This window comes from Bufo bufo, chromosome 4 (genome assembly GCF_905171765.1).
Source record: "Bufo bufo chromosome 4, aBufBuf1.1, whole genome shotgun sequence".
In the NCBI taxonomy this organism is placed as follows: Eukaryota; Metazoa; Chordata; class Amphibia; order Anura; family Bufonidae; genus Bufo; species Bufo bufo.
The window spans coordinates 13,313,317-13,334,314 of NC_053392.1; the positions used below are offsets into that span (position 1 = coordinate 13,313,317).

The 20,998-nt window shown below is 43.5% G+C and overlaps 1 protein-coding gene across 1 annotated transcript in view; it reads right to left on the reverse strand.

Annotated features, from left to right (window-relative positions):
• The window catches only part of LOC120997662 (zinc finger protein 282-like), a 394,601-nt gene that overhangs the window by 275,734 nt on the left and 97,869 nt on the right, over nucleotides 1-20,998 (reverse strand). Inside the window, exons 6-7 of the mRNA XM_040427858.1 lie at nucleotides 10,624-10,696; nucleotides 10,443-10,534 (exon numbers count right to left, since the gene is read on the reverse strand). Coding sequence (XP_040283792.1) covers nucleotides 10,443-10,534; nucleotides 10,624-10,696 — 165 coding nt within the window. The remainder of the gene's footprint in view (nucleotides 1-10,442; nucleotides 10,535-10,623; nucleotides 10,697-20,998) is intronic.

Sequence of the window (20,998 nt, forward strand, 5' to 3'; positions counted from 1 at the left end):
GTGCTCTTTGGAATGTGGGCCCCGTTGCCCACCTAGGCTGCAAAAAAGTGTCACACATGTGGTATCTCCGTATTCAGGAGAAGTTGGGGAATGTGTTTTGGGGTGTCATTTTACATATACCCATGCTGGGTGAGAGAAATATCTTGGCAAAAGACAACTTTTCCCATTTTTTTATACAAAGTTGGCATTTGACCAAGATATTTATCTCACCCAGCATGGGTATATGTAAAATGACACCCCAAAACACATTCCCCAACTTCTCCTGAATACGGAGATACCACATGTGTGACACTTTTTTGCAGCCTAGGTGGGAAAAGGGGCCCACATTCCAAAGAGCACCTTTCGGATTTCACTGGCCATTTTTTACAGAATTTGATTTCAAACTCCTTACCACACATTTGGGCCCCTAGAATGCCAGAGCAGTATAACTACCCCACAAGTGACCCAATTTTGGAAAGAAGACACCCAAAGGTATTCGCTGATGGGCATAGTGAGTTCATAGAACTTTTTATTTTTTGTCACAAGTTAGTGGAATATGAGACTTTGTAAGAAAAAAAAAAAAATTCATAATTTTCCGCTAACTTGTGACAAAAAATAAAAAGTTCTATGAACTCACTATGCCCATCAGCGAATACCTTAGGGTGTCTACTTTCCGAAATGGGGTCATTTTTGGGGTGTTTGTACTGTCTGGCCATTGTAGAACCTCAGGAAACATGACAGGTGCTCAGAAAGTCAGAGCTGCTTCAAAAAGCGGAAATTCACATTTTTGTACCATAGTTTGTAAACGCTATAACTTTTACCCAAACCATTTTTTTTTTTACCCAAACATTTTTTTTTTTATCAAAGACATGTAGAACAATAAATTTAGAGCAAAATTTATATATGGATGTCGTTTTTCTTGCAAAATTTTACAACTGAAAGTGAAAAATTTCATTTTTTTGCAAAAAAATCGTTAAATTTCGATTAATAACAAAAAAAGTAAAAATGTCAGCAGCAATGAAATACCACCAAATGAAAGCTCTATTAGTGAGAAGAAAAGGAGGTAAAATTCATTTGGGTGGTAAGTTGCATGACCGAGCAATAAACGGTGAAAGTAGTGTAGGTTAGAAGTGTAAAAAGTGGCCTGGTCTTTAAGGGTGTTTAAACTATAGGGGTTGAGGTGGTTAAAATACATATTTTTTGTGGGAATTTTTGTCATTGATCCCCCTCTAGTATGTTTCTGTCCATGTTGTGGGACGATTTATTTGTGCAGTTCTAGTAAATATTTGGTGGCTGCAAATGTGATCTGAAGGTTTTTCAGGTTCGCATGACATTAAAGTGAATGGGGCCCGCCGTGAACTTGCGGTTCACAAACATTTGATCGCGTTTGCGAATTGTCCCAGCCGATGTTCGTCAATCACTAATCATATGTTCTAGGAGGAGTAACACTGGACAGTCACTTGTAGAGAAGGATCAGGTACTAATAATCTCCATACATCATATGTCCTATAGGGAGTAACACTGCAGAGTAACTTGTAGAGAAGGATCAGGTACTAATAATCTACATATATCATATGTCCTAGGAGGAGTAACACTGGAGAGTCACTTGTAGAAAAGGATCAGGTACTAATAATCTACATACATTATATGTCCTCGGAGGAGTAACACTGGAGAGTCACTTGTAGAGAAGGATTAGGTACTAATAATCAACATACATTATATGTCCTCGGAGGAGTAATACTGGTGGAGTCACTGGTAGAGAAGGATTAGGTTCTAATAATCTATATACATCATATGTCATAGGAGGAGTAACACTGGAGAGTCACTTGTAGGGAAGGATCAGGGTATTAATAATCTACATACATCATATGTCCTAGGAGGAGTAACACCGGTGAGTCACTTGTAGACAAAGATCAGGTACTATAATTTACATGCCTTATATGTCCTAGGAGGATTAACACTGAAATTCTGGGAGTTGTAGCTCTGTCCTCTTATATCCTGCTCCTTATAATGTCTTCTGATGCCCCATAGTAATAGTGTGGTCATGCTGAGAGTTGTAGTTCCCTTATGTTATACCACTCTTCCTATAATGTCTACTGATGCACCTTAATAATAGTCTGGACATGCTTGGAGTTGTAGTTCTGTCCTCTCATCAGTATCCCCAGTGGAATACTTCTCTGAACAGAGGGCCCTTTCTATCGTTTGGCTATGATGGAAACCCAAGGCTTGTTTGCTCCCACACCATGCAGAGAATCCTATATCCAGGGTGTAAGCAGGTGCCTTCTGTCACAGTGGACTGTCATTTTCCTATGATTTTGTATATATCTGGTAAATGTGCTTCTTCTATTACTCAGTGTGTGTTGTATTACATAATGGGGGTTGTAGTGATGGTCTTTAGATCTCCCTGGTACCAGAGATAAGGTATGCTGATGACCTCTGTGATCCTCAAGAAATGTTAGGTTTGGGAACACTACACTTCTACAAGGTCTGGCCATGCTTGAAAGCATTCCTTTCCACGATTCATGACACCTTCTCTGACCAATGCTCTAAAATCCTCCTTTGTGGTCGCTAAACTTTCTGCTGTCTTCTCTTGCTTTTCCTAGCACATAGATTGTCACTTTTGGGTTTGTAATCCACAGGGTAAGATGATTTCCCGGTCAGCGTCACTTCTTAGCTGTGTACTCGTCTGCAGCTCACACTAAACTGAACTTCACTTCTTCCTAGAGAGGAAGCGGTGGTGAAAGGGAACCTCCTTCTCCATACTCAGCCTATGGGACCTGGTGCACAGGATAATATCCATGACGTACAGTGACATTCACACTGGCAATGCTTTGTGGTGGGTACACTATACCATGTATCCGCAGAGACACATTCTATAATATGCATAACGGACACACGGACGGCACATCGAGGACATCCGTGTGCTGTCAGTTTTTTTGCGGACCTATAGAAATGAATGGATCTGTGTACAATCTGCAAAAAATGCAGATCAGACACAGATACAAAATACAGTGGTGTACATGAGGCCACGTAGTTCACCAAACACAGAGTATAACAAAAGCATATACACAGAAGGAGAAGAAAAAAACCATTTTATTTGGAAAATCTATGATCATTACAAAGTTCTACAAAATGTACAGAGCAGGATGATGGGAGATGATTGTCCGGCTGTGTCAGGAACGGTCCATGTGAAATCCCTGCTCTGAGGATAGTAACACAATTACATTGTTCTCATCCAGGACCTCTGGTCTCTCGTTGTTCATAACCCTGTGAGGTGTCAACTTATATTAGGGGTGTGTGGACTGCGTTTGATGTGATTTATGCTAAATTTGCACCCTTGCGGTCGAGGCCGTCACGTGCTGGGACGATGCAAACATCACAGATTTCAGTCCAGAGAAAACTTCAGGGCAAGACTACACTGTCGTTTACTTATTAACACGTAGGAGACAACTTCTGGTACAACCTGCTAGAGATAGAAGAATCAAACAGCATCAAGCCACCATTATACATAAGAAACCTGTATTCCAGGCAGATAAGGACGTGGTAGATCTGGAAATGTTTTGTGTAACTAATTATTATAATTAATGGTAAGTTGTTGTTACTATACCCATCACTGTTGTATTTCTATACTGTATTAATAAGGATCAAATATCGACATGTCTACGTGACATAAAACTCTACATGGAGAGTCCTTCTGGATTGTCCTATGGTGTGGGTGGAGGTATGAATACAGTGAGAAGAAGCGAGGCTCATGGGGACAATTCATCTTCACTGCTCTGACAGTAAACAATGCTCTTTTTCTCTTCCTCATATCCACAATACTTTTCCTCTAGGGATCCGGGTGTTTGACAGATGCATTTCCCCCATTATGGACATGGATATAACTGCGATACAGATATATTTTCTTGACATATAATAATATTTGATGTATCTAGGTGAATGTCTTCATGTCTAGAAAGATATGTTTTCTCTGTAAAACATTTCCCACATACTGAACATGAATATGGCTTCTCCCCTGTGTGAATTCTCTGATGGTCTTTAAGCTTGGTTTTCGTAACAAAGCTCTTCCCACATTCTGAACATGGATATGGCTTCTCTCCTGTGTGATATCTCAGATGTTTAACCAGATCTGATTTATTTGTAAAACCTTTCCCGCATTCTGAACATGAAAATGGCTTCTCTCCTGTGTGGCTTCTCTCATGTATAACGAGACCAAGTTTATTTGAAAAACATTTCAAACACACTGAACATGTAAAACTCTTCGCTCCAATGTGAATTTTTTCATGTTTAGCAAGACCTGATTTACATTTAAAGCAGCTCCCACATATTGAACATGAAAACGGTTTCTCTTCACTGTGAATTCTCTGATGAACATTAAGTCTGCTTTTCGTAGCATAGGATTTCCCACATTTTGAACATGAATAAGGCTTCTCTTCTGTGTGACTTCGCTCATGCACAAGAAGTTCTGATTTATTTGTAAAACATTTTTCACATTTTGGACATGAATATGGCTTCTCTCCTGTGTGACTTCTCTCATGTACAATGAGATTGGCTTTCTTGGCAAAAAATTTCAAACACATAGAGCATGCAAATTCCCTTTTGTGAATTCCCTCATGTTTAGTAAGATCTGATTTACATTTAAAGCAGTTCCCACATATTGAACATGAAAATGGTTTCTCTTCAGTGTGAATTCTCTGATGATCTTTAAGTCTGGTTTTCGTAATAAAGGATTTCCCACATTCTGCACATGAATACGGCCTCTCTCCTGTGTGAATTCTCATATGTATAACAAGATCTGATTTATGTGTAAAACATTTCCCACATTCTGAACATGGATATGGCCTCTCTCCTTTGTGAATTCTGTTGTGTTTAACAAGATCTGATTTATTTGTAAAACATTTCCCACATTCTGTACATGGAAACGGTTTCTCTCCTGTGTGAATTCTCTCATGTCTTATGAGACTAGATTTTTTGGGAAAAATTTTCAAACACATTGAGCATGCAAATAGACTCTCTCCTGTGTGAATTCTTCTGTGGACATTAAGACTTGATCTTTGTTTAAACTGTTTTCCACATTCCCCACAATGAAACCATTTTTCCAATTTCTGCCCGGTACTTGTGGCAGCAATCTGTGATTGGTCAGGGGCAGGTTCCTCATGATTAGGAGGATTATATGATAGATTTTCTCCTGAAGAGTGATGCCCGGTAACTTCATCTTCTTCTTTATAATCTATTGATAACATGATGTTTTTCTCACAGTTCTTACTGGGATTTTCTGTTAGGATTAAAATTAGATTATGTGTTAGGAGGAGGTTAGGAGAGTTTTTTTTTTACCTACTTTTGGAAATTGGAGATTTATGGATTTAACTTTTGGTTAAAAATAGAGTTTGATTTATCAACTGCTAAGGTAAAAGACTTTGTATGTATTATATTAGAATATGATTTACCTAATGCACACTTTTTTCAAGAATTCCAGATGAAAAAGCAAAAAAAGGAATCGGTCTGATCTATGGTTGTCATTGGAAAAGCTAGCTCTATGCACAGTGGGTGTCGGCATTGCAATTCAGCTGACCCTTGGCTGCAATAACCATGATCGGAGCTAACTCTGATACCAGTCAATAGTGACTACAGTATCTAAGAGGTTAGAGGGGGTTTTTACTGTCCAATCAGACCCTTGCAAGAAAATCATGGTGTTTTGATTGTTTACTATGACAGACTGCGGCAGGGCTTAATCGGAACCTAGTAGAAATCCCATAGATTGAATTAGTATATTAGAGCAGTCTAAAGTATGAGCAATCAAATGAAGGCATGTTCAAGTCCCCAAAGAGGACTAAAAATTTAATTTAAAAAAGGTGCTTAAAATATTTAAAAAATCCACAATATTTAAAATTTCAAATCACCTTTTTTTCCCAATTTTACATATAAAACAATAAAAAATATTATTATCATCACAGTGTCTGAAAATGTCTGAACTATTAAAATATAAAAATATTCATCATGAGCAGTGAACACTGTAATAAAAAAAAATAGACTGGATGATTTATAGTTTTTTTCTCCTAGCTCTCCCAACAGCACAGAATATAAAGTTATTGAAAAGTCATATGTCTCCTAAAATGGACCCAATAAAAACTACAGCTCGTCCTGCAAAAAACAAGCCCTCACACAGCTTTGTAGATGGAAACAAAAACATTAGTGGTGTCAGAATATGCAAATACAAAGAAAACTATTATTCAAAGGTTTTTAATCTATCTAAAGCAGTAAAACATAAAAACTAATCGTAGTCATTTGTGGCATACAGTAAACGCAGGAAAAAACCCAAAAACAAGGCACAATTGTGGTGTTTTCAATTTCATCCTACAAAGAATTTCTCAATTTTTCAGTATAAATATGGCAAATAAATAATGCCATTAAAAACACAACTTGTCCCCTAAAAATAAGCCGTTATATGGAAATGATAAAAGTTATGGCTTTTAGAAGGCAGAAGTAAAACATGAAAACGTCTAAATAGTGTCTGGGAGTCCTCAAGAGAAGTCTATGCAGATTTTGATTTTAAACTGAACATGTTTCACTTAGAATATTTTGTATAAAATTGGCTTTTATGAGAATGAGCAATTGACCAGTTAGAAAATATAGGACCCATGGAGTAAATGGGCTACAACGGTCAATGAAAATGCTTGAGTTTTTGATGCAGTAGTTTGAGACAAATCCAGAAGTGGATACAGCAGGAAAGAGAAGTAGACGTCCTTCCTTTTTATTTCCTATGCATTTGGCGCTGATAACTATAGACCAGCAGCATAATGGAGACTACTGACAAACTGGCCCCTAAAAGACCGTTGCTAGGGCTTACCTGTCTTCACTTTAGTGTAAACAGAAGACAGAGGGGCGGTCCTCACACTACATGCCTGCATTAGGCTTCAGAGTGAGGAGGCGTGTCTCAGTAATCCAATCTGATTGGCTGGCAGCAAGCTGCTGGCTACACTTAGTTTGTATGTGAAGAGAGGGAAGGCAGTTTTGGCCTCAGAGAACTGGCAGAGGAGCCATCTTGAGAAGATCCTCATATTGTAGGGGTTAAAACAGCTGTAACTAAGGAAAAAGCACAAGAAAAACAGTGGTATGTGCTTGCTTCATGCATAATGCTGCAGCAGAAGTAACATATGCTAAAATTGATTATTTTGATGAAAACTTGACAGTTACACTTTAAGGCCCCCATACACATTAGCGCATTGTCAGCTGAACAGCAAAGACCAACGAGTTTGGGCAACAGTTACCAAATGTGTATGGCTGCCTTAAAACCAAGGTGGTCGGCCATTAGTGCAGATGTTTATCACAGACTAGCGTTTCCAGGTTTTTGTAATTTTTTAAGTTTAGACTTCCAGCTGTACATGTACCTCTGGATGGATGGAGTCACATGTGCGACTGCAGCCAGTTACTGGTCTGAGTGGAGACACTGTGTCACTTCAGGTCAAGTCGCCGCTTAGGCCAGTTTTAGGCTACAGTGGCCACATGACCCCATCCATCCATAAGTTTACAGATGACGACCAGAGGACGGCAGAAGAAAGCCAGGGAACCGGAGCAGAGGAGCAGAGAGCAGGCGAATAGGATCGTTTCAACAGGTACATCTGGCTAAGCTTGGAATTTAAAAATGTGCAAAAACCTGGAAAAGTTTTTTTTTGTTTGGTTCATTCAGGTAGCTGCATGTTGTGGCATAGTTAGGTTCAGCATCTGGTAGTTTGGGAAGTATGTTTTTATACTCTGTTCTAGTTTTAGGTTATATACCTCATTTTTGGGGTCTTTACATACCTAACATTGTATCCGCACAGAGCCCGACAATTGTTTGTCTACACAGGACTCATCAATTTTTTTTACATGTCTATACAATGCGGCACGCTTTGTCTGCACATTTTTGGTGTCTATACAGGTCTCACCGTTTTTATATATCTGTGCACGGCTCACTATTTTGTGTATACATGGCTCGCGATCTTTTTTTTTTCGACTATACATGGCTGCCAATTTTTGGTTTTACCTGTCATCCTCCTCGTCCAGTGATACCCCCCCACCCACACCCCTTGGAGAAAGCACCACAGTTGAAAGCTCAGCCCCACCCTCAAGACAAAGGACTCCATACGAAACCCCAACTAAAAAATTCGGAGCCTCAGACCCATAAGTACACAGGCAGCCCCGGGGATCAAGTCTGATGCAGCAGGGCTCAGTGAAATGGGATTTTACCACCGACCTAAAGTACAGTGTGCCACAAAAAATAGTCTCAGAAAGTAATCAAACGTTCTTACCACATTAAGTGACACATAAAGGGATCTGAATCATCCGCGTCCTCAACCCTTAGGATACCAGAGGTTTTTTCGTTTTTGCATTTTTTAATTTTTCTTCCTTATTTTCCGTGAGCCATAACTTTTGTATATTTCCGGTCACATAGCTGTATGGGGGCTTATTTTTTGCAGGACAAGTTGTACTTTCTAATGCCACCATAAAATGTAGTGGGAAGCGGTAAAAAAAAAAAATCCAAATGGGGCGGAATTGGAAAAAAAAAAATGCAATTCCTCCACCATTTTTTTTACATCACCATATTCTGACCCCCATAACTTTTTTATACTTATGTCTACTGAGCTGTTTAGGGGCTCATTCTTTGCGGAACAATCTGTAGTTTTTATTGATACCATTTTGGAGTGTGCATGACTTTTTGATCACATTTTATAAAAAAATTTTGGATAAGAGAAGCAATGAAAAAATGGCAAATTGGCCATTTTGACCCTTTTTTCGTTATGCTATTCGCCGAATTGGAAAGATTTTTTAATATTTTAATAGTATGGGCGTTTTCGGTCGCGGTTTTTTAATTATACGGAAAGGGGGGGTGATTTAAACTTTAATATTTTTTTTAAAAAATGTGATCATTTTGAAGCTCTTATTTGAGCCTATAAATTATGTTTTTTTATTTTGTTCCATCAGGGATTTTTAAATTGACATTTAAACCCTAATTTGCTCATTTCTTATCCTGGCTTACCATCTGATCTCCAAAATAAGAATTGCAGCATGAATACTTTCAGCCTCGTCAGCGAGGCTGAAAGTATTCAGCGCAACTGCCGATGCCCACTTTGGCCACACGGGGCATCGGTACCAAGCCCAGAAGCGCGAGCTTCCGGGTTTTTGCGCATTTAGATGCCGTGACCTCACTTGGTCACGGCATCTAAAGCATTTAATTACCGTGATCAGCATTATTAACGAACACGGTAATTAGCCACAGGTCTCTACTATTTGAAACAGCAGAGAACTGCCGGCGATGGTGCCCGCTGCACGTGCGAGCGTGCGCCATGTTTACACATCGCTCCAGCGCCGTACATGTGTGGTGCTGGTAGCGAAGGGGTTAAGGGCACTTTACACGAGTGAGTTTTACATCCAGATGCGATGTGTGTAACGAACGCGTAGCATCCGGACTGAATCCTGACCACTCATTTCATGGTTCTGTGCACGAGCATTGTTTTTCATGCATCATGTTTGCACTCGCAGCATGTTCTGTATTGTGCGTTCTCCCCACAGCTCTGGCTCCAAAGAAGTGAATGGTGCTTGAGTGAAAAACTGAAGGCATCAGCAGATTGTTAGTCCTCAGTTTTAATTCACGCTTGTGAAAAAAGCCTGCAATCCGGACGGAAAAAACGCACGCACTGAATGCAATCCGAGAGAAAACGGACTGATCCTGCCTGTAAAACCATCAGTTTTCCCCTTAACAGATCCTGACACAATTCGTATCGCTTGTGTGAAAGAGGCCCAAGGGGTTACTGGAGCTCTAAGGTGGAGCCTCACCTGAAGAAACCTCCCAATTCCCTTCCTCCATTCATTACTCCATACCTGTGGTCACATGGACTGGAATGTCCTCCTCCACCTCACTATTACACGGGGGATCGCCCATCATCCTCTCTTCTTCATCCTCCACTTTAATATCAGTCACATCTTCCCCCTGATTTGTCATCTGTAACAATTCAGGACAATACAGCAGACAGGTGGAAAATCTAACAGATCCCCATAAGAGACCCCCACAATCTATGACCCCTCTATGACTGCAGGACCCCCCTATATAGATGTGTATAGGGCTCAGCTCCATCTACCTGATGGTTCTCTGGGAGCTTCTCCTCTGGACAGTCCTGGGAATACAGAGGACGGGGACATCTCTCGGGGGGATTTCTTTCTATGAGTCCATCTGTAGGAAACACACAGGTACAGGAGAGATTATTACATGTGATGATGAGATGATAGAAGTAGTATCCAGGTGACCCATGACAGCCCCCCCTCCTTACACTGATGATCGCCCCATAAATCTGTCTCCTCTTCTTCTTCATCTTTAACCTCAACCTTAATATCCATCAGATTTTCATCCTAAAGAAAAAAAAATGTAAAATGATCTTTGGTTCAATCCCTTTCTGGTCAGATTCTGGTGAGACTTCAGCTCCATCTACCTGATGGTTCTCTGGGAGCTTCTCCTCTGGACAGTCCTGGGAATACAGAGGACGGGGACATCTCTTGGGGGGATTTCTTTCTATGAGTCCATCTGTATGAAACACACAGGGACAGGAGAGATTATTACATGAGATGATAGAAGTAGTATCCAGGTGACCCATGACAGCCCCCCCTCCTTACACTGATGATCGCCCCATAAATCCATCTCCTCTTCTTCTTTAACCTCAACCTTAATATCCATCAGATTTTCATCCTAAACAAGAAAAATGTAAAATGATCTTTGGTCCAATCACTTTCTGGTCAGATTCTGGTGAGACATCAGCTCCATCTACCTGATGGTTCTCTGGGAGCTTCTCCTCTGGACAGTCCTGGGAATACAGAGGACGGGGACATCTCTCGGGGGGATTTCTCCTCCTGGATCCATCTGTGGAGACACAAGCACACAGTGACTGAATACACGGCCTCCTGTAGATCTGTCTATAGATCAGAGTCTTCTCTCGGCTCCTTCACTTCTAGGTTTAGTGATCAGGACCTACATAACAATGTTCTGCTCCTCACCACCTTTCTACCAAACCCCAAGATAATCCAGTCACCCCACATAGAAATCCCACCGCTGGGACCTCCCACCTGGGTCCTCACATGGATGGAGCAGTGGCTGTAGATGTCTGCGTCTCCAGTCACGGTCAGTGGAAATGCTGGAGATATCTGTGAGAACGTCTGTTACATCCACAAGGAGGACACGGGACCCTCGTTCTCATGATCAGAGGGGTCTCAGTGGTCACATATTTATCCTGTAAAAATGGATATCGTCATTTTCTAACTTCCATAACTGGTTTACGTCGATGGAGCTGGACGAGGGCTCATTTTCTGTGGGGTGAGCTGTCAGTTTGATTGACACCATTTTGGGCACATAGGAGTTTGTTGGTCATACTTTATTCCAAAATTTTGGGGGGAACCAGGATTTCTTACGGTATTCACTGCACATGATTAACAAGGTGGTATTTTAATATCTCTGACATTTTTGAACACGACCGTACAGACTACGTTGATTTATTTAAGATAAATAGGAAAATATTTATTTTCATTTTTTACATTTTCTTTTATTAATATTTTGAAAAGCTTTATTTTCCTTTAGTCTTCTATGAGCTGGACCTGCAATCATACTGACTCCAGAGGCAGGTTATAACAGAAGAACCAAGATGGCGGGCCTTCATTATGTCTCAGGATGCCATTACCACCGACCAGCGCCCGAAAATTGTGTTGTAGGGAAGGGGGTGATCAGTGGACAAAGGAAGCCCCCATGTCTGCCCAGCTGCAGTGGATGTTATTGACCACAACATCTTTTGTTGGGTGTCATCTCTGTATCACGGAAGAGAAGAGGCGCTAAAACTTCTACTTTTATTAGCTGCTATTAAAAAGTAAGTGAGAGGATGTGAGATCTAAAACCCACAAACAACATACATGAGATATTAGCCGAGTAGACATGTATGTTAGAGGCAGTGGTGCCTCTAAAAAAAAAAATACAATCACTCAGGCTAGAGCTCTGAAAACGGCAATTTGTGCCACAAACAAGCCTCACAGCAGTGCGGTATATGCCAAATTGTAATGGTTATTGTCCGTCGCCATCGGTTGGCATATAACAAGGGAACGATAGTGCCAAGGGTCTATGGGGTGGTAAATAATGCCTCTGGCTGATATACACAATCAGCTACTCAAGAGGAGACCACTGTATTGAATTCTAAAGGGGTTAATAGGCATAACAGCCAAAACCAAAGACCCCTAAACCTCAAGCCCAATTGCTACCCTATCATCGCAAACTGACTAACTCTCCCTCATGTAGGGTCTATCTAGTGCTCAACGCGTTTCATCAGAGAATCATCAGGAGCAGCAATCGATTACAGATAGAGATGCTAGGCACAACAACGCGGCCACACTGGTCTCCGGCACTATGACAGCCGTGAGGCGGCCGCTCAACGCGCCGATTCAAGTAGGGGAAATTGACACACCCCCAAAGAGGGGTAGGGAAGCACGAGGCGGAAGATTCACCGGCATCACCATGACGTTACAGGATAAGCCGCCCACCCCTCGTTTTGAAAAACGGTAAGGTAGGGACCGGATTCGGCAGCCTAACCCCAAAACCAGAGACAAAATCTATGCAGGGGACAGTGACGGACAGGGAGGAGAAGAACCTCTTTTAATAAGTACATTCAAGAAATGCGCGATGAATGCAAGAATTCGCGATGGTCACAGAAAAAGGGAAGCGCAGCGCTATAACCAGCTGACAGCGCGCGTACAGTTAATAGATGTTAATAACATGTACAGGGCGAGCAGATTAAGTTGAGCAAGGAGCTATCAGACTGAACAGATGCAGGTAGCCCAAACCTGAGGATCTACAATTCACAAAGCATTTGATTTGGTAACACTTGGAAGTGGTGGTACTGGTGAATGAAGATCCCAGTTTTATGGAGTGGCATGCTACGCATCCACTACAACGAAAAGTACCCACAGTGGAGCTAGCAAACCAAGTGCTGGGATGCCATGTCTGAAAGAAACTGTGGACCAATCAGTCCTTCAAGTTGTGTCCTCTGCGATAAGTGATGGATGGGAAGTCACTCACGCAGTTTGCAATATCAGGATCCATCTTTAAGATATCCCGATGCCTGCGCAATATGTTAGTGATTGAGCCATTCGCGGCATCAAACGTTGCTTTTAGGCGGGTCTGTTTATCGCTTTGTTGTCTACTTCTGGGGTTAAGAAGAGACTCCCGTGTGCATGCTAACGAGTGTTGGTAAGCCGAAGCCAGAACCCTGTGAGGATAGTCACGTCTCAGGAATCGGTTACCTAAGTCTCTATGACATGGAGGAGCAGGTGCGACGAACCCGGAGATATTGTCCCCTAGGTATTCCTTTTTTCAAGGGAAGGGGATGACAGCTCTCCCAATGAAAGAGGCTATTGGTTGCAGTTTTCTTACGATGTAAGCTAGTGTGTATCTGTCCCTCTGCTGTCTTGGAAATCTGGAGATCCAAGAAAGTAATCTCAGATGTAAAATAGAGACCATATTTATTAATGTTTAAGGCCTTGACAAATTCGCTGAATTCCATCTCGCATCCTGTCCAAAATAATCAGGACATCATCGATGAACCTTAACCACATCGAGACAGGAGAGGACCACCTCACAAGTTCATCTCCGAAAACCACCTCTCTTTCCCACCAGCCCAGGTATAAGTTGTCATAAGATAGAGCACATGGGCTTCCCATGGCCACACCCCTGAGCGACGGTTGAAGAGGAAAACATTGTGATAAGGTATGAATTTGACAAGGCTGATCACAAATTCATTATGCGGCCAAAATTCTATCCCACGTTCTTGCAGGTAGTAGCGTACTGCATTGATGCCCCCCTCATGAGGGATGGAACTGTAGACGGCCTCAACGTCGAGACCGGCCAGTAGGGTATTGCCATCAACCTGGAGGCCATCGAATTTATTAAAAATTTCCATTGAATCCCTAACATGAGAGGGCAATAACAGAACAAAGGGTTTGAGAATGACCTCTACATAATTACTAATCTGATTCGTCAGGCTATTCGTACCCGAGACAATCGGCCTGCCTTTAAGGGGATTCAACCCTTTATGCACCTTAGGCAAGCTACAGAAGCAAGCCAATTGAGGATGTTTGGGTAGGCCTGAAATTCAGCCTTATCTATAAAAGCAAGTGCAGGACTGAGGAGACTTTTTAGCTCAAATAAGTATTTTCCAGTAGGGTTTCCCGGTAATAAACCGTAGCAGCTTCTGCGTCTCCGACACTATGACTACCGTGAAGCGGCCGCTCAACGCGCTGATTTAAGTAGGGGAAATTGACACACCCTATAGCCTATTGTAGTTTTATTTGAGAGGCACCACTGCCTCTAACATACACATCTACTCGGCTAATATCTCATGTATGTTGTTTGTGGGTTTTAGATCTCGCATCCCCTCACTTACTTTTTATTAGCAACTAATAAAAGTATACGTTTTAGCGCCTCTTCTCTTCCGTGATTCTCCTTAGTGCCGAGACGCACGATTTTTGTTTACTAATCTGGCCTTCAGTGAATTGGTGTCATCTCTGTATCACAACTCCTGACCCCGCTCCTCACATTCCATCCAGTGACATTCATGTACCTCATTGGTCATTAATGGGTTAAATCCCCGTTATCCACAGATGACTCCCATTCTCCGGCTTCTTACAGGAGAGGTCGGATCATTTATAACCAGAGCAGACTGTGCTCCGCTGCTGATAAGAGAGAGGAATAACCCCGGCCGGTCTGATGGCCTCCACCGCCGTATCCATCCCCTGCTGCAGGTACATCCACATTCACATATATGGGACGGATTTCAGGAGCGGAAACCTCTACAACAAACCTGCCATGTGTGAACACACCCTAATGCAGCAGTACAGTAAAGCGAGGGACGTGTGTGTGGAGCTCAGGCATCGGCCGCTGATCAGGGACGTCTGTCACCCCCTCAGGCTGCCCGATTCATCTGCACCCCCCATGACACCCCACTCCTATGTGTCCTGGAGCAGATACTTAGAGTAAGAGAAATCGGAGCCCATGACATATTGTGGAGCCTCCGCAGCTAGAACACTCCGGCCGTACATCTACTGCTAGAAGACACATGTCCGCTCTGACAGGACCACAGACTGGAGGAGGAGAGAGAAGAGCCCGGTGATCCCACCTTCTTCTCCGGTCACACACAGCACCTTGTGTCTTCTCTGCTTGTGGAGTGACTAGAGGATCCCAGACATGAAGGGAGGAGAACTACTGGAAAGTGACTATGGAATAAGGAGGTGTTCACACCACGTCTGAGCCTTCCATCAGAGGTAGATATCAGGAGGGTTTCCTAACGTAGATCTCTGATAGAAGGAGGTGACGTCTCCCCTGTACAGTCCTATCATTCTATATAGTCACACAGGGGCAGACGTCACCCATAAGCCCCATGTATACGGCACGGTGCAGGTTCTCCAGCAGGACCCTCTGTATAGAATAGTGTCATCTACTGTACCGGCCGATGGAGGCCAAGAGGACACTATATCTGTCAGGAGGATGGAGCCTATGGAGAAGTGTGATGTATATGGGAAATGTAGGCTCTAACGTGATGTGACCGGAGAATAACATGTGGAGCTCCTACATTACATGTCATTACACACGTGTACACACTGCACATGACCGGACTGAGGCTCTAACACGGCCTCTTCTCACCTCGTCTCTTCTTACCTGGTGATGTCAGAGGCCAGGGAGCCTCCATCATGGCCTCCTTGTACCGATCCTTGTGTCCTTCTACATACTCCCACTCCTCCATGGAGAAATAGACCGCCACATCCTGACACCTTACAGGAACCTGACAACACAATGACACCGTCATCACCCAGACCCCTCCAGTGCTGTTACTGGAGAATTTCCCAGCATTCCCAGCAGTGTCACCTCTCCAGTCAGCAGCTCTATCATCTTGTGGGTGAGTTCTAGGATCTTCTGCTCATGTATCAGGGGAGGAGGCTCTGTGATGGGGGTCCTGCTCCACCCTCCTGACTCATGGATGATGGGAGTCCCCCCCGATGTCTTCTTCACTATGGTGTAATCCTGTGGATGGAGAGAGACACTTAGGGAAAGAAATTCCTTCCTGACTCCAGATCTACACTCAGATACCATCCCTGGATCATGGCCCCATCTCCAGTAATCTAGTCACTAGAAGCCGGAATATTATTACCCTCCAGACCCCCAGGTTCCTTCTGGACTCTTCTAGAGAACCCCCCATGACTCCTTCCTCTGGCAGAAAGCTCCATAGTCTCACTGCTCTTACAGTAAAGACTCCTCTATGTTGGTGGAGAAACTTTCTTCCCTCTAGATGTAGTGGAGGCTTCCTTGTTATAGTCCAGTATCCTCTAGATGTCAGACTAGTGGTAGAAATCCTCCCTCCAGGCCACACTCCGGCCATCTCCTCCTCTGCTTCCTCTCCTCCTGGGTACAATGTGCCTACTTACCTTCTCATGGCTCCTACAACATGACTATTGGTCTCCATGATCCATCACTGACCATACAGGTGGCTGATCTTCAGGTTCTCCATCACTTGGAAGGTCTGGAGGCCGTTCTCCAGGACCCTGGACTCTTCCTATCACTTCCTATGATGGATTCTCCTTCCCGATGTCTGACTTGTTACAGAATACAATAAAGAGGAGAGAAATCTAGAAAAGTTTACCTCTCCGCTCAGCAGGGAGATGATCTCCAAGGTGAAGTCTAATATTCTTCTGCTGATCTCCTTCCTGTCCATCCTTGGTGGTCATTCAGGAGAAGAGGAGAGAACTGGAGGAGCTGGAGGCTTCTAGTACTGCAGGCGCCTTTATGAGGAGAGGAGAGGAAATCATCCAGGGGACAAGAGCATTAGTGAGATCCAGAACCGCACTTACTGCTCCTGGAGAGACCCCGCTTCTCAGAGCCCCCAGCACCGGGGATAAAGGGGGATTCTGGAGAAATGGCTGATACCAGAGAGAAGAAGAGGCTCCAGACACCACAGCAGTGACTACCGACCAGGACCTGCTCTGTATCTGCTGCACTGCAAGAGCTGAAGGACCTGGGATGACATCACCATCATGTGATCAGTGCAGGGGGGGGAGCTCAGCAGTGGAGAGAAGTTGTAGAGAAGGACCTGTGATGATGTCACCGTCATGTGATCAGTGCAGGAGGGGGCGTTGTTTAGCAATGGGAAGGAAAGGTTCTGGTGAAGAAACTGAGATGATGTCACACCCATGTGACCAGACTACTGTGAGGGGGCAGTTCTGGAGTTTGGTAGAATGTGAGATGTTTCCACAGGAGGAGTCGGAGCTGTATGAGGCTTGTTGAGGGACGGTTGTGCAGACTATGAGATTTTATTTATTACTCTTTATTTCTGTTTTCAGAATGTGTAGGATAAATAATGTGTTAAAGGCTATACTCAGTGTCTGGGGTACTTAGGGCCCACTAGTGTAACTGATTCTGGGGGCCCACCTTAGGGCTCCTGCACACTTACTTATTTTTTTTCCGTGTTCGTACCGTTCCTGTTTTTGTGGCCTATATGCGAAACCATTCACTTTAATGGGGCCGCAAAAAAACGGAAATGACTTCATGTGCTTTCCGTGTCTGTAGTCCGCATGGCCGTTATGCAAAATGATAGAACATGTCCTATTATTGTCGGCATTACAGACAAGGATAGGGCGGTTCTGTTAGACGACGGCCGTTCTGTTCCGCATAATGTGGAATGTGCACACCCGGTATCCATGTTTTGCGGACCAGCAATTTGCGGACTGGAAAACGTCCAGCGGTCGTGTTCATGAGCCCTTACAGTGATAACAGGAATATTACAGATGAAGTATGATGGCGGACACTCACAGCAGCATGCACAGACATACATGTGGCAGGATTTAGGCTGCTCTCACACTTGCAGTAGCAGGGTCCGGCAGGATGTTCTGGCGGGGGAACAGGCTGCCGCATACGTGCTAACACTATCCCACCGTGCCGCCGTTAGTCCGCTGTAGTTTTTGTCCGGCCACATCTCGGCATGTTTGCCGTGCTGCGGCCAGACCACCGGCCCTCCCCCATTATAGTGAAGGGGCCAGACCGGACCTCCGGCGGTGTGGTGGGTTAGCGTAAGCACGGATCTGGCAGGCTGTTCCCCCACTGGAATAGGCTGCCGGACCCTGCAACCGCAAGTGTGAGAGTAGCCTTACACATATGTGGATATCCTGCTCTTAACCCCTTCCCGACACATGACATACTATTACGTCATGGAAGCCACTGCGTTCCCGCAATTTGATGTAATAGTACGTTATGGTGATCGGGCGGGCACCGGAGCAGTGCTCGTCCGATCACTGCAGGGGCCCGGCAGTCCCTGGTAGCCAAGCCCCTGCTGTATCCACTGGCATCGCTGAACGCGAGAGCTGAACACATAGAAGGGGTTTGTGTCGGGTGAGGGAGCGCATCGAGTCCACGCGCTGCTGTGGCGGGGACCCGATGCGTGACAAGGCAGCCCGATGCCGTGTAGAGGCTGCCCAATGCCTTGCACGGCATCGGGACCTGCCTTCTACAGGAGCCGAGGAGATCCAGCCTCAGGCCCGTCTCCTAGGTAACCTGTCCAGCCTCAGTCCCGTCTCCTAGGCAACCTGTCTAGCCTCAGGCCTGTCTCCTAGGCAACCTGTCTAGCCTCAGGCCCGTCTCCTAGGTAACCTGTCTAGCCTCAGGCCCGTCTCCTAGGTAACCTGTCTAGCCTCAGGCCCGTCTCCTAGGCAACCTGTCTAGCCTCAGGTCCGTCTCCTAGGCAACCTGTCCAGCCTCAGGCCCGTCTCCTAGGTAACCTGTCCAGCCTCAGGCCCGTCTCCTAGGCAACCTGTCCAGGCTTAGGCCCGTCTCCTAGGCAACCTGTCCAGGCTCAGGCCCGTCTCCTAGGCAACCTGTCTAGCCTCAGGTCCGTCTCCTAGGCAACCTGTCTAGCCTCAGGCCCGTCTCCTAGGCAACCTGTTAGTGTATGACTCTGTGTCATACACTAACAGGCAATGGATTACAATACAGATGTATTGTAAAGCATTGCAGAGGGGATCAGACCCCCAAAAGTGAACATCAGAAATAAAGTAAAGAAAGAAAAGTAAAAAATAAGTGTTTTTAATAAATTTTATAAAGTAATAAAATTAATAAAGAAAAAAAAATACCCCTTTCTCTTTATTTTATAATAAAAAACAGAAAGAAACACACATATTAGGTATCGCCACGTCTGTATTGACCGGCTCTATAAATATATCACATGATCCACCCTGTCCGATAAACACCATAAAAAAATATAAAAAAACGGTGTAAAAAAAAAAGCCATTTTTGTCACCTTACATCACAAAAAGGTGCAACACCAAGCGATCAGAAAGGCGTATGTCCCACAAAATGGTATCAATAAAATCGTCACCTAATCCTGCAAAAAATGAGCCTCCACCTAAGATAATCGCCCAAAAAAAAATAAAAATAACTATAGCTCTCAGAACATGGAGACACTTAAATATCATTTTTTGCTTCAAAACTATTATTGTGCTAAAGTTAAATACATGAAAAATGTATACATATTAGGTATCGCCACGTCCGTAACGATCTGCTCTATAAAAAAGTCACATGACCTAAGGTAAACGCTGTAAAAATAAATAAATAAAAACTGCGCCAAAACAACCAATTTTCTGGTCACCTTGCCCCATAAAGTGTAATAATGAATGATCAAAAAATCATATGTACCCAAAAATGGTACCAATAAAAACGTCAACTCTTCCTGCAAAAAACGAGCCCCTGCACAAGACAATCGTCAGAAAAAAAAAAAAAAAAGGCGTTCAGAAAATGGAGATACAAAAACCTAATTTTTGTTTTCAAAAATGCTTTTTTATGTAAAACTGAAACAAACATCATAGAAAGTAGACATATTTGATATCATTGCGTCCGTAACAACCTGCTCTATAAAAATTGTGCATGATCTAACCTTTCAGATGAATGTTGTTAAAAAAAAAAAAAAAAACGGTGCAAAAAATAATGTAATATAGAGCAATTAAAAATCATATGTACCCCAAAATAGTACAAATAAAACTGGCACCTTTTCCTGTAGTTTCCAAAATGTGGTCCCTTTTTTGAGTTTCTACTGTAAGGGTGCATCAGGGGGGCTTCAAATGAGACATGGCATCTAAAAACCAGTTCAGTTAAATCTGTTTTCCAAAAACCATATGGCGTTCCTTTCCTACTGCGCCCTGCCGTGTGCCCGTACAGCAGTTTACAACCACGTGTGGGGTGTTTCTGTAAACCTCAGAAATCAGGGTAATATATATTGCGTTTTATTTGGCTGTTAACCCTTGTTTTGCTACTGGAAATTGCGGACAAGAATAGGACATGTTCTATTTTTTTCGGGAACGGAATTGCGGACCCGGAAGTGCGGATCCGCAATTCCGGCCGGGCAGCTCATAGTGGCCCATAGAAATGCGGAACAGAATTGTGGACGTGTGAATGGACCCTTAGGGTACTTTCACACTTGTGTCAAAGTTTTCCGGCACTGAGTTCCGTCCTAGGGGCTCAATACCGGAAAAGAACTGATCAGTTTTGTCCTAATGCGTTCTGAATGGAAGGGAGTCCGTATGTCTTCAGTTCAGTCCTTTTACGGTATTGTCACTACCAGAGCTTTGGGACGTTCTCACAGCTCTGTTTCCCCACCCCTGTGATGATGTCACTACTAGAGCTGGGAGGAGTTCTCACTACTCTGTTTACTTTTGGTTTCTTTCATCACAGCTGTTCTTCATGTGTTTGATTTCCCTCTCTTTATATCACCCCTCCTCCTATGATAGGATGTGGATTATAGTTCTCACTTCAGTTGTAGCTCTTGCTTTAGTTTCTTCACTTGTAGCTATCAGTTCACTAGACCTGTGTTCTGCTGCAGCTAGCACTCCGGATATTGCCAGCCTGTCCTTGGATCCGTCTTCTCTGCGGCTGCAACAGGTTCAGCTAAGTCTGCAGACATTGTTGTGTTCCTGTTTATTTTCT